This window comes from Marmota marmota, unplaced genomic scaffold (assembly GCF_001458135.2).
Source record: "Marmota marmota marmota unplaced genomic scaffold, marMar, whole genome shotgun sequence".
Lineage (NCBI taxonomy): Eukaryota > Metazoa > Chordata > Mammalia > Rodentia > Sciuridae > Marmota > Marmota marmota.
The window spans coordinates 5,773,224-5,786,788 of record NW_026000076.1 but is presented as its reverse complement, the minus strand read 5'-3'; the positions used below and the strand labels follow the sequence as shown (position 1 = coordinate 5,786,788).

General features: G+C 42.9%; 1 protein-coding gene across 3 annotated transcripts in view; it reads right to left on the bottom strand.

The window, feature by feature from the left end:
* Nucleotides 1–339: 339 nt before the first annotated feature.
* Bcar3 (BCAR3 adaptor protein, NSP family member) overlaps nt 340–13,565 on the bottom strand; it is a 114,056-nt gene continuing 100,830 nt past the window's right edge. For 2 of the 3 annotated variants that reach the window (XM_015500879.2, XM_015500878.2), the window contains 5 exons: nt 12,020–12,135; nt 7,909–8,080; nt 5,088–5,199; nt 4,647–4,859; nt 340–937 (listed from right to left, as the gene is read on the bottom strand). In XM_015500879.2, the coding sequence (XP_015356365.1) occupies nt 759–937; nt 4,647–4,859; nt 5,088–5,199; nt 7,909–8,080; nt 12,020–12,135 (792 nt within the window). In that variant the 3' untranslated portion in view covers nt 340–758. The other variant, XM_048814423.1, reaches the window with a different exon arrangement.

Below are 13,565 nucleotides of genomic sequence, written 5' to 3'. Positions count from 1 at the left end.
TCATATGTTACTTTAACAAATTCTTAGTTGATTCAAAGAAAAATATGACATTCTGAAAGTGTTACTCTTTTGCCTTTCACATATAGGTTTGCCAAAGTCCACTAGCAAGCACCAGAGCTCAAGTTTGAACCTCGGTCTTTTGGAGCCAGTACTTACTTCTTGTATCACTACTCTTCTGTCTCCTAAAACAGAAACCTTAAGTTTTTCATGCCATTTTTGTTAATTCTTATTCACTATTGGGATATAGTGGCTAGTCGGCAAAGTGCATTCTGAGGTCAGGAGATAGAATTCATCATATTATGATGAGTTGTTTAATATTGAAGAGACTATATACAACGATTTCACAAAAAAGATATATTTTCATTCATGACTATTTACATTTTTCACATTTAGTTGAAGAATATCATACAACTGATACCTCTGAAATGTTTCAGGCTTTTCTTTTAAACACTTCTATTTACACTTATGTGACATGGAATTCAAACTAAAATGGTCAAATGCTGTGATAATAGAAATCAACCAGCCAACATAGCTAAGTCTTCTCTTAAATTTGTTGATCAATGTTAGCAATAGTTACCTTAATAATAAATTATCATTCATTTAAAAATCAGTAGTAATTTTAAACAACTCATAAATAAGTGTGCTCTGTGCAATTTATACATTTAATATCCTGTGGATACTAAAGATGTGTGTTTGAGATTTGCACATCATCAGATGAGAAGTTTGAAATAATACCCTAAAGGCTCTCTGGAGAGTTTTCAGAGCTCTGCCTGCTTTACATGAGGTGGTTCCAGTTTACGTGAGAGGGCTATTAAAATCTGGTTGAATTTCTCATATCTCTCTGTCTGATTGACTTCTGCACCTTTACTGCCCCACAGCAATCGCATTTGAAATTCAGTCTTCAAGATTTCAGTCATTTCTTCATCTGGTTGAAAATCTAATCAAAACAATAGAAATAAGTCACTTTAGTCTGCCTAAAAACAATGTTTTAAAAATAACCGAAAACTTTGCTTGTTTAAATAGTACCAAATGAACTTCATCTTCTCTCAGAACTTTAAAAAATGCTCCCAAAGAAAAATGTAGGCTGTACTCATCCACCATCTTCAGAGAATTAACAAGTAAACTCATTAAAACATGACAATGAAATCTATGTACAAGCCACTGTGGGCCATAGTGCTGGGAGGAGTGTTCAGGGTATCATATTTTTATTTGTAACAACTATGTAGATGTATAATTTACATATCTCATGATTCATCTATTTTGTGCAATTTGGTTTATGGTAGTAAATTCATAGTTTTAGAACACTTCCCTCACCCTAGAGAGCTCCTTACTACCTTTTTGGAGCCAATCCTTGTTCCCTCCCCAGGCCTCAGCCAACTATTGATTGACTTTCTGTTATTCTTTTGCCTCCTCTAGAAACGACATAAATGGAATTATACACTATGGACTTTTGTCAGGCTTCTTTCACTTAGCATGATGATGGAATTATTACATATGTTGTATATAATCAATCCATTCCTTCTTGTTTAATTGTGAACATATTAGATTTTGCTTATCTATTCACTAATTGATGGACACTTGAATTGTTTCCATTTTGGGGCTACTGTGAATAATGTCAACATTTATGTACAAGTCTGTGTGTGGGCATGTGTGGTTTTTTTTTTTTTTTTTTTTTTTTTGTGGTGCTGGGAATTGAACCAAGGGCCTTGTGCATTCGAGGTGTGTTTTCATTTCTCTAGGAGTGGGAATACCGGGTTACATGGTGAGTGTATGTTCAAAGAAACTGTCATGCATGAATGGTTCTACCATTTTCTGTTCACATCAGCAACATAGGAAGTTTCTAATTTCTCCAACTTGGTTTTGCCATTCTGTTTAATTGTAGCCATTCTTGTGTGGTGGGGTAAATTTACATTTCCCTAATGATTTATGTACTGAAAATCTCATTTGTATATATTCTCTGACATATTGTTTATTTAAATTGAGTTCTTTCTATATTCTAGATTAATGGGGTCAATAGTCAATGTCTCACTGGGGGGCTGCTCTTCTGCCCAGGAGAATCTAAGCCACCCTAAAACTTAAAATCTCAAATAATTAGTGAATAACAAAACGCAAATATTCAGAAATATATTTACAAAAGGCAAAACCCCTGATAGGTCTAGTCCACATGGGTTCTAGAACTAGATAAAGAAAAGATGGCTCCTGTGGTTTATTTCAGGGGGTACATCAAAGGCAGGGATAAGGGTTTAAGGGTGAAGTCTTGCTTGTGATGTCTTACAGTGATCAGGTTGATTGACATCCTGGCAGGTCACACCCATCTCAGATGCTGTGTGGGCCATGGCAGAGGAGGATAGAAATTCATATTGTCCCTGGGCAACTGACCAGAGAAAATGTCCACTGGTCATTCCCAGACACCAGATGTCTCTATCCACTAGGCTTCCATGCATGGTGACCCACATGCAACTCATGGACGGCTCATGACACTAAATATGTCATTTATCAGATATAAACATTTAGAAAGTAGTTTTCTCCTAGTCTGTGTCTTGTCTTTTCACTTAGTTGTGTGTTATGAAAAGCAAAAATTTAAAGTTTTGCTTTATCAGTGTTTCCTATTATGGTTCATGTTTTTTGTGTCCTAAGAAATCTTTGTCTAATTCAAAGACACAAAGAATTTCTTATAGGAGCTTTGTACTTCAGCCCTTAGGTTTTGGGTCCATGATCCATTTTGGACTAATGATTGCATATGGTATCAGGTAAGGATTGAGATAAATTTTTTTGGATGTGCAGGTTCAGTATTTCCAGTATCATTTATTTAGAGATCATACTTTGTCCAGTGAATTATCATGGCACCTTTGTCAAAAATCAACTGACAACCATTTGTGTGGGCTTATTTCTTGATTCTTTGTTATGTTCTAAGAGAAGAGGGAGAGAATTATTAGAAATATTAGATGTGCTCCCACTATCTAGACCATAGGATCTGGATGGTGGAAAGAGCATAGAAGCCCTTCCTGATGATACCAGGATACCTTAGATAACCAACTAATGACTTCTATTCATTCAGTTAGCAGGCTTTGAGCCTAGGCTGGATGCTGGTGAGCCAGTCTTTGCCTTTACTGAGTTCACATTCACTTCCAGCAATGGGAACTTGAGACAGGATCAACTGAAAAATTTTATCAGCTACCTTTAAAGTAACATACTATAGATCAGCTTCAAGTACACTTTTCTCAAAGCCCATCCAAATATATTGGCTGATATAACATGTAATATACTTATTGGCTAATTTCTGTTGAACTGTGTGCTTGTGTTGAGTCCTACATTGCCAAACTGAGGGTTTTTTTGCGGGGTGGGGAGAGAAACAGGTATGTGCTACTCATACCTACAGCAGATACAGTGCAAGCTGCTCAGTCCCAAATTATGGTTCTGAGATAACAACTTTCTTTTAGAGTGAAATTAATAGGCCTTTCCTGTCCCACACGATTCTTGATTTTGTGGATCAAACTCGGCCCTTGAAGAGTTTTAAAAAATCACATGCCTGTAATTCCAGTGACTTGGGAAGCTAAGGCAGGAAGATCTCACGTTTAAGGCCAGTGTGGGCAACTTATCAAGATAGTGTCTCAAAATAAGATAAAAAATCTGAAAGGGCTGGGGATGTAGTTCAGTGAAGAGTGCTTGCCTAGCATACGCGGAGCCCTAGGTTCAATCCCCAGTGCTACACAAATAAAAGGAAGAGATGTTAGCCATCTCATCTGATGACTGCCTTGGTAAAGCCTTTGTTCCTGCATGAGCTTTCTGTGTTTGGCTCCCAACCTTCCTTCACACAGAAACCAGGGTGATTCACTCAAAAACATAAATCTGACTACGACACCTCCCATGGGCCCACAGTCCCACCTGAAAATCTCTATCACTTCCCCTTCAGCATAGCTGGCTATGTTTACATTAGTCCAAAACCAAGTATGTGGGGTTCCCACTCTTCCCAGGCTCTCTCAAAACTCTGTCCCCCCTCTGATTGGCATCTGTTTTCTGACTATGTTTTAACAATTCATGGAGGTATTTTTTTCTTCTCAAAGTTTTCCTAACATGCTTCCTCTGCCTGCATCTCTGTCCAAATTACTTTTCCAAAATGCTTTCACAGTGCACTTACCACCATGCACTGAAATACCCATTTAATGCCTCTGATCACTGAGGATACCCATTGAACCGGATTGTTGTGCATGTATCCTGTCTGTGATAAATGTTTATCAAGCCAACCAAGAAAGCTGCTTTTTACTGCCATAGTATTTATAAGAAATTCATTTTGTACAACACTCTGCCCAACACTCTCCAGTTTCAAGAGCAGTGTGACTGGGAAGGAATGTAGAAGAATGAAGTCTAGATAAAACTCCACCTCCTTCAATCCACTCACTAAAGGTACTTGTGGTGGGCCTCCTTTCTTGATGCTGTTTATATCACTGTCAGAACACAGAAGGAGAAATGGTACACTTGAGTCATTGGGAATTAAGAGGAAGTACTGATCAATCATACAGGAAATGGAATTCCCATGCCTTAATCTTTCCTCCTTGGTCTTTTTTCCTAATTGAGGGCATCTCTGTTCTTTCATTCCTTCATTGCAATTGCTACATAGAGTGACTTAACAAAAAAACAGCTCCTACCTGCCAGGATCCTCTCCGCATTCATCCGGTAGCTGTCCACAGTCTTGGCCATGAAGCGTGCTGTTGCCAAGTGATTTAGCATAATTTCACAGCTTTGGTCATTTTTCTCCCACATGTCAGTTCCTTCAAAAGTGACAGCCTGGCGCTCCATTAAAGTCACAAGGGGCATCAGCAGTGGGACTGACACATTGTTGGGGGGGACACACGTGGATTCTGAAGAATAAGGAATACAGTTTTCTACGTCATTTGTTGGAAGTTATCAGATTGAGGTGCCTGGTAGCCTGTGTCTGGTTATAGCAATGCAGATAAGCGAGGCTGTCACCTGGTAAGCGCCTTGAGCCAGCGACAGTCCTGTAGACAACAGAGGCCTCATGATATGCTCGACCATACATGGACATGAATGGTGCAACCACTGCTGCTGGCCCTGCCCTCCCCGCTCACCTCTGCCCTCGTGCAGGATCTTGCTGAAGGGCTTCAGCTGCTTCTCGTAGAGGATGGCGGTTTGGGTGTACTGGTGCCTCAGGGCAGTCCATGTTTTTTCTAACCTTGTGATCTAGAAAAAAGAAAGTAGTTGTTTTGAAAAAGGCTCCTTTAAGAAAATTACCATTCTGCTTAAATTTTGCAATCGGTGATAAATGCACCTGGTAAAACTATTAAAAGCAATTGAAAGGAAAGTGTGGAGAAAAAGTAACCTCTCACCACCCCCTATTCCAAGCTCTAGTGGGCCTTCCCTGAGAGCTCTCTCCAACTGCTTGATTTATGTGTGCCTGCATCTACACCTTTTAAAAAGAAATATCACACTATAGGCATTTTCCTTCCTTGGAAATCATTCCATATAAGTACATAAAGAACAAACAGCCTTATCTTGTCAAACTCCTATAGAATGTTCCACTGTATGGATAAACCAGAGTTCTGTTTCCTTCAGGTAAGTGTTAAACACATTTTGCTATTACTCCAAAGGTTTCACATGTGTGAAAATATCTGGATGATAAATTTTCAGAAGTGGAGCTGCTGGGCCAGAGGGCACGAGTATTAAATGTGGGTAGGTATTACTACACATGTCTACCATGGAGTTGTACTGATGTAAGGGTGTGGGAATGAGAGGCAAAGCACTTTAAAGTTGTTTGTTCGTAATGTCTGAGGCACACAGAAGACTGCTCAGACCGGGTGATGCCAATGCTCATTCCTCCTTATTTCTTTTGGCCAATATAGTCAACATCAGCATATGCTACTGACTGAACTGTCCTAAGATAAATGATTCCCCACTCATACCACAAAACCAACAGATCTAAGTGTCTTCAGTTTTCTGCATAATAAGAAAGGGCACTAGTATTTAGGAATAAGAGCCAACACTATGTGAAGTATTTGAAGAATTTCAGTTAATCTTTGCAATGCCTGTGAGGCAGGTATTTTGACCTCATTTTACAGATCAGCAAAAGTCTAGATTAGGTAACTCGCCCTGGTTTCTCAACCGGTCATTGGCATAGCTGAGATTCATCTTAGTCTCACAGAGTGCCCCTATATTCCAAGAGGAAGGTCGACATTGTCACTGGTCTTCCTCTGCCATATTCCACGCTACCCTTTTCTTAAGGGCCCCTCCCAGATGTGGCAGAAGGGCAGATCAGGATGATGATGTGAATGTGACTCCCTGTGGATTTTCCCTGGTGGGCCACTTCCCACCCCCAGCAGTCCCCTGGCTCGCCCCAACCCCTAAATACTCTGGAAAACTGTGACCCTCACTGACACTACTGGAGGGGACAGAATACCTCCAAAAGCATGGGGTAGTTTAGGATAAACTTCTAGCTGCTGAGTTTGATGTCATGGACAGCAACCGTGTGATCCCACAAAACATCCCCTTTACCACGCTCTCAGGAAGCTGTGGCTGGAGGGCAGAGCTTTACACACACAGTGCAGCCTTTTGGCTCAGCTGTCAAATTACAGGTAGTTTTGGATAAGGGAAAATAAATGTGATACAAATTTAAATACCTGAACAAAAAATTATAACCCATTGTCATAGTAGAAATAAGAATGGAAATATGGCAGAATTTCTATTACATATTTCAAATATGGATCCTAAAAAATTCCAGTGCACCTGAATTATTTAAAGCTCTTGAAATATTGTAATTGATTCCCCCAAAATTTCTGAAGAAGGTGTTAAGTTGTTCCGCTTCCTGCTTTTAAGGTGACTTTGCTTTATTTAAGGAAATTATGATCCTACCACACTGACTTGCAAGACATGTGACTAGCTGTTTCCCTCAGTGGCACTGATGGATTTTCAGTGAGCACCTGGCAGGATTTCAGAGACAATCTGACTATGAAACAGCCAAGCTAACAGACCAGTTACGGTGTTACTAGCTACAGATTTGGCTTGTAGGACCTTAATCTCAGAGTCCTACAAGCATCTAGGGCTTGAAAGAATAGAAAAGGGAAGGAGGCCTTCCTTTAAGAGGGCCTGTTTGCTTTCAAATACAGGTTTCCATGTTTGATACTCATCCCAAAAATCTCTGTCAAGGCAGATAAATTCAAATACCCAATTTTAGCGGTTCTGATTTATATAGCAAGTGAGCCAGAAATCTGAATTTTTAACAGGAGAGTCTGAGGACAATACTTTGAGACAAACCACTCCAGGAATTCTCTGATAGAGGCTCCTCAAAAGCCTTGGTTTCCCAGTCATTACCCCAAACTGGCCACAAACCTCCTGAGCCAGACGAGTGTTATACAACACACTTCAGCCAAATGTTTCTTCCAATGGTTCTCCAGGAACAAGGAGTGTTTGTGAGGATAACTCTTGTTATTGTACATCAAAGTGTGGACTGGCAATAATTATGCACTGTTTTATTTTTTTGATACTGGGGATTGGGTCCAGAGCCTCATGCATGCTAAGAAGTACTCTACCACTGGGTTACATCCCATGTCCACATCTTCAGTCCTTTTTAAAATATATTTATTTTGAGACAGGCTCTCATTAACTTGCTCAGGCTGGTCTCAAACTTGGATCTTCCTGCCCCAACCTCCCAAGTAGCTGGGATGACAGACATGCACCACTGTGCCTGGCTATCCACTGTTTTTATAAACAGCTGGAATACTTAGGACACTGCTCTTGGTTGTCTGCTAATCAAAACAGCTTTCACTAAGATTCAGTTTATCTTTTGAGACTGACTGAAATAGTCTGTGACTTGCCAAGCATAGGAATGCAGACCTCTTTCCAAAACATTAAATACACACATGCCTGAGAGGCCACACAAAGCAAGCGGAAATTCACCTGTGGCATTTCCAGGGCTTTCATGATGGCTGAGAAAGAATAGAGGTCTCCCATGGCATCTTTCAGTTCCACTGCCACCTGGATGATCCTGTTGAGAGTGGCTGCGCGGTCCTCCAAAGTGCCTGTGCAGCCCAGAATGTCCACTGCAATGCCGATGGCCATCGTGTTGTGTCTGAAGGGGAGATCAGTGGTCAGGCTCTGGTCAGGAATAGGACTAGAAGAAAACTACACCAAATTGGCCAGGAATAGGACTGACTTTGTGCCATTTGCTGTCATTGCTGGGATATGTGTTGGCAGGTCAGAGAACTGAACTCAACAGAGACCATACCCCAGCATACAAGCTGTGCCACTGTCAAGGCCACAGAGGACAAGGAATGTTCATGAGGATAACTCTTATTATTGCACATCGAAGTTGTGTGCATGATGCAGTCAAAAATAAGATGCCAGCAAAGCACAGTGGCATATACCTGTAATCCCAGCGACATGAGAGGCTAAGGCAGGAGGACTGCAAGTTCGAGATCAGCCTCAGCAACTTAGCAAAACCCTGACTCAAAATAAGAAGGGCTGGGAATTTAGCTCAGTGATAGAGTACAATTGGTTCATTTCTTAGTATCACCAAACAAAGAAACCAACCAAGCAAGATGCCCCAACACAGGGTCAAGTTCAACCATGGACTGGGGGTCATGAAGACCTCCTGGGGCAACCGTGTGTGAGAGGTTGAAGGAGACACCATGTCCCCCTAAAACATGCATATACACTGGGAATGTTCCCCTCAGGGAAGCCTGGAGCCATCGTCACTGAGCACCAGGATAGGGGAACAGAAAGGTCAAAAAAATGAGATATGCTTGAAAATGACATGGGTATCAGAGCAAAGAAATGAGAGAGGAGCTAGGAATGGTGTTCTGTAGCCCTGTCAAGAGGCCACGAAGTGAATGGAGATGGGGACATAGACGGAATAGCTGAGAGGCAGGAATTTGCCTATTAAATCAAACCCCATCCAGGCACAGGGCCATAAAGGCTAAGGCAGGAGGATGGCAAATTCAAGGCCAGCCTCAACAACTTAATGGGACCCTGTATCAAAATAAAAAATGAAAAGGGGTGGGCATATAACTCACTGGTAAAGCATCCCTGAGTTCAACCAAAAAAAGAAAAAGAGGGAGAAAAAAATAAAAGATCAGACCCTCAAAAAATAAAAGTCTTATTTTCCTTAACAATCCTTTTTCTCCTCCTGAACTACTTGGGTCAAAACTCAGACTCTGAAGGAAGCAGAGTCGTCTTTACATAACAATGGGATGGATATGAATGGGGTCAGTGGGTGGCAAGGAGCACAGATTGTGACCCCCCCCCCCTTCTTTCTCTCTGAACCCAGGAGTTCATTGCATTGGGCCAGAATTGCCTCAAATTTTTTCCAGGCTGGAGGTCAAGCCCCACTTTATAGCTATGGTTACTAAAATACACATGCCTTTACAACTCCCAGGCTGTGCTATCCTGAAAGTTCACAGCTAAAGGTGTTAACTCCATGCCCTGCTCTGTGTGTGCCTGGGTGTGTTGGTCTCTCTCTTGCCTTCCTTGAACAAAGGGCAGTAATGTCCAGCATCACTAAATAAGCAATGACCTCCTGCATCTCCAAGTGTTTATACATAAGTGTGCATGGTGCTAACTTGTGACATGACTTTACACTGGTACTGAACTGCTTGGCTCCTCAGTTTCTTCAGATGTAAAATGAGAGCAAGTGTTGGGAGAGAGAGGCTGCATGGGTATAAGAATAACAAGCACCTAATGAATAGTCCTTGTTACCACCGTCATCTTTGTTTGTATGTCTTCTCTCCCTGGGTGTCCTGTCTCTGTTTCTTTCCTTTTTCCCATCTATCTTCTTTTCCTAATTTCTTTTTCTTTTTCCAGGGCTTCACATAAGCTAGACAAATGCTCTACTACAGAAGTAATCCCCAGCCCTTTTTTATTTTGAGATAAGGTCTCACTAAGTTGCCCAGGCTGGCCTTGAACTTGAGATCCTCCTGCCTCAGCCTCCTCCAAGTCATTGGGTTTAGAGAGGCATGTGCCACTGCACTCAACTCAGGCTCTCCTTTAAGGCCTGGTGTTGCATCCCAGTGGTACCCTTCTTGGGTACCACTGGGCGGTGAATGACTCAGGATGGCAAGTCTGTAGCATCCGCATCAATAATCAGTGGCAGGAGGCAGTCAACCATTACATGAAGGACATTTCCAGTTCAGTGTGCCCATAATAAGCAAGATAGTAAATTAAAAAATAAAGGTGGTTTTCTATTTGATTTTCAAAGGCGAGTAATATCATTTGACAGTTCAGGACCCCAATGACCTTGGCCTTTAGTGACACGCTGTAATTAATCAAACCTCTCCTGACCTCTGTAGAAAGATTCCATAGGTCAGTCTTGAACAGGAAACAAGCTAAGGAGCCAGGCCTTGGGCAAGAAGCAATTGGGAGAATAAAGAAATGCTACCAANAAGAAAAGAAAAGAAATGCTACCAAGAATGAAAGTGAGAAAACAGTCAAGGAGAACCCCGATCCTGGGCTGCTCTGCTGCTTGCATGTCCCCGCACACTTCAAATTACTCATAAAAGGAGGTTCAGATTCATTAAGCCTGGAACCTGGAGGAACTTTCAAGCTAAATGTTTCACATGAGAAATGGGGAAATGAGACAGTGACTGCTGAGCCCAACAACAACAGAGGGGGGAGCCAGGCATGAGCAGGAAGGCAGCTAGAATCTAGAAGCCTGATGTGGAAACGCAGGGCAGTTCAGAAGTCCCCAAAGCTAAAGCCATAGGTATGGCCTGGGCCCTTCCTCACCTCTGATCTCACAGTCCAGTATCCTGGGTGTTTTCTAGGTGTTCAGCAACAGCTCTGAGGCCAAAGCAACTGCTGCACTGGGGTTGCCTTACCAGCTTTTTTGTGTTGGTTACCTGGGATTGAACTCAGGGGCACTAGACCACTGGGCCACATCTCCAGCCCTATTTTGTATTTTATTTAGAGACAGGGTCTCACTGAGTTTGCTTGGCACCTCATTGTTGTTGAGGTTGGCTTTGAACTTGCCATCCTCCTGCCTCGGCCTCCGGAGTCACTGCTATTACAGGCGTGCAGCACTGCGCCTGGCAGTCTTACCAGCTTTACTAGCCACATTAGCTTGAAAGCAGCTCTACGGAGCCCCTGAAGCTTACCTGAAATGTAGGGTTAACTTTCTAGGGGCTGATGTCTGCTGGCTACATGTGGCAATCTGACTACAACTAGTAAACATTTTCATTGCTCAGCCACACAGCTGTGTTTCAGGTGCCTGACAGTCATATGTGGCTAGTGGCTATTTTAGTGGCCAGTGCAGATAAGAGCATTTCTGTCACCATAGAAAGTTGAACGGAACAGTGCTGTGACTCAGGACATCATGGAAAGCCGTGGACAGTCAGTCATGGCGCCTGGGGCACTGGTTGTAGAAACAGAAAACTTAAGATAACAAGATAGTCTTGCCTACATCAGCTTTCTAAAGCCCAGCTTTTGTGGTATTATGAAAATCTAATCTTGTGCTTTGTTTCTTAAAAATATCCCTGTCTTCTAAACATCCCATGTTCACACATGTGCATTTTAATGGGCACCCAGGGCTCTGGCTTTTCATAAGAGGACAGACACTCTGGAGGCCCAGGGACTGAGTACCAGCATCCCTTGACCTTTGACTCCCCTTTTGTCAACCCTTCAAAGTTGTTCAGAACCAACTCCCACCTAATTCCTCAAGGAACCTTAAACTCCAAAGAGACAAAGATGTGCAGGACCTGAGGGGGCTTGAGGTGGCAGGGAGAGGGAGATCTCTGCTGCTTGCAGCACCCCACCTGTGTTGCCTGTCAGCCAGTGGCCTCAGACAGGCTGTTCTCTTGACTCACCCTCTCTAGGAACAAGGCCAGGAAGGTCCTCTTTTTCCTGACCTGTGCTGCACTGTCTCATTGTGCATCTCCAGGCTTCTGAAAAGAGTCACCCGGGGCCAGGTGACATGACATGGCTGGACTGGTGGGGCTCCTCTCTCCCACTGAAACCGGCTGCTTTGACACCTGCAAGGAGTTGGAAGGTGGAAGACGCAGAGGCCAGCACTGCTCACCTTTCAATTATGTCCAGGCGAAGCTGGTGTCCGTGAGGCAAGGTAATGAGCTCCAGCCCTGAGCTCACACCCATGTTCCTCTTCATCTCTTCAGAGACTTCAAGTATCCTAGCAACCTGTCAGGAGCAAAGCTGAAATTCACTGGATCAGGAAGTGGGCTGGTCCCAGCGCATATTTAGCATGTGAAAAGAAATACACTAAACTGGGACAGTGGCGATGAACTTTACATTGTTGCATTTCTTCATAAGTAGCAGTGTCCAAAAATATGGTTCTTATGTATTTGCGCATTTTAATACACATACCAGAAATATAAAACTAATAAGTGGGGAGAAAGACTGGGGAAACACCCAAATTGGTCTGTAGAATCTGCAGATTTGGTACATATTCCTTCCCAGCCAGGGAATGGTTTAGTTCTCTGGGCTTTTGTCTGACACAGGCTGGATCCTGCTGCGACGTTCAGTTGCCAACAGCAGGACTGCGTATGTGCAGTCCGCCATCCCCTGCAGTGGAGAAGCAGAATCCTGTCCAAGCTCCCCTCTGCTGTGGGCTTTGCAATTCATGTTCTCACTTAACTGCCGTGGCTGGCTGCTATTACCCTTAATTACATCTCTCCCGGGCGCAGTGAATGCACCGTGTGTCTGGAAGCTATTAAAAACATGTAGAGTGATTTGAAACCCCAAGTCTCAAACACACCCACACGTCCTCCTGAGAGGAGAGAGGTTTCCCTTAAACAAAGTCTTTGTCCGCATCAGCTCTCACCCATCTCGAGTCTAGTGTAATCAGTTGATCTGAATTAGGCATCAGTAGACCATCTGCAGTTACTACACACTGCAGTGAAATGTCACAGCTGAGTTGGTGTGTCTCCAACTGGGCTACGAGGCCTCGCAGCACACTGATGGACTGATAGTACAACATGCAGACCCAATGGGTCTAACCAAGCCTGGACACAGAGAGTGTGTCCCTCTCCTCTGTTTGGTGGACTTATCCTTGACCATAATTACCTAGGAACATGAGCAGTGCAGATGTCTTCATCATAAGCCAGAAAAACATCTGGAAGTTTAGCCAATATTATTAACTCTGACCCTTAACTTCAGTGGTTAAGCAAAGAAACTACTGTGAGCCCTGGGAGATGAGCCTGGAACAGCTACCAGTGGGGAACCCAGACCAGGATGCAGAATCCACACTGCAGTCTCACCTCCACTCTCTGGGCCTCAGTTTTCCCTTGTCTAATCCAATTGCTAACTAAGTTCACTTTTCTCAAGGACTTTGCAAAGGATTCAAATGACCTTAAAACCAAAAGAGCTGAGCATGATGGCGCATGCCTATGATCCAGTGGCTTGGGAGGCTGAGGCAGTAGGATTGAGAGTTCAAAGCCAGCTTCAGCAATGGCAAGGCACTAAGCAACTCAGTGAGACCCTAAATAAAATACAAAATAGGGCTGGGGATGTGGCTCAGTGGTTAGGCACCTGAGTTCAATCCCTGGCACCAAAAACAACAACAACAAAACAAAACAAAACAGAAAACAAAACCCAAAAGCTATTTGGAA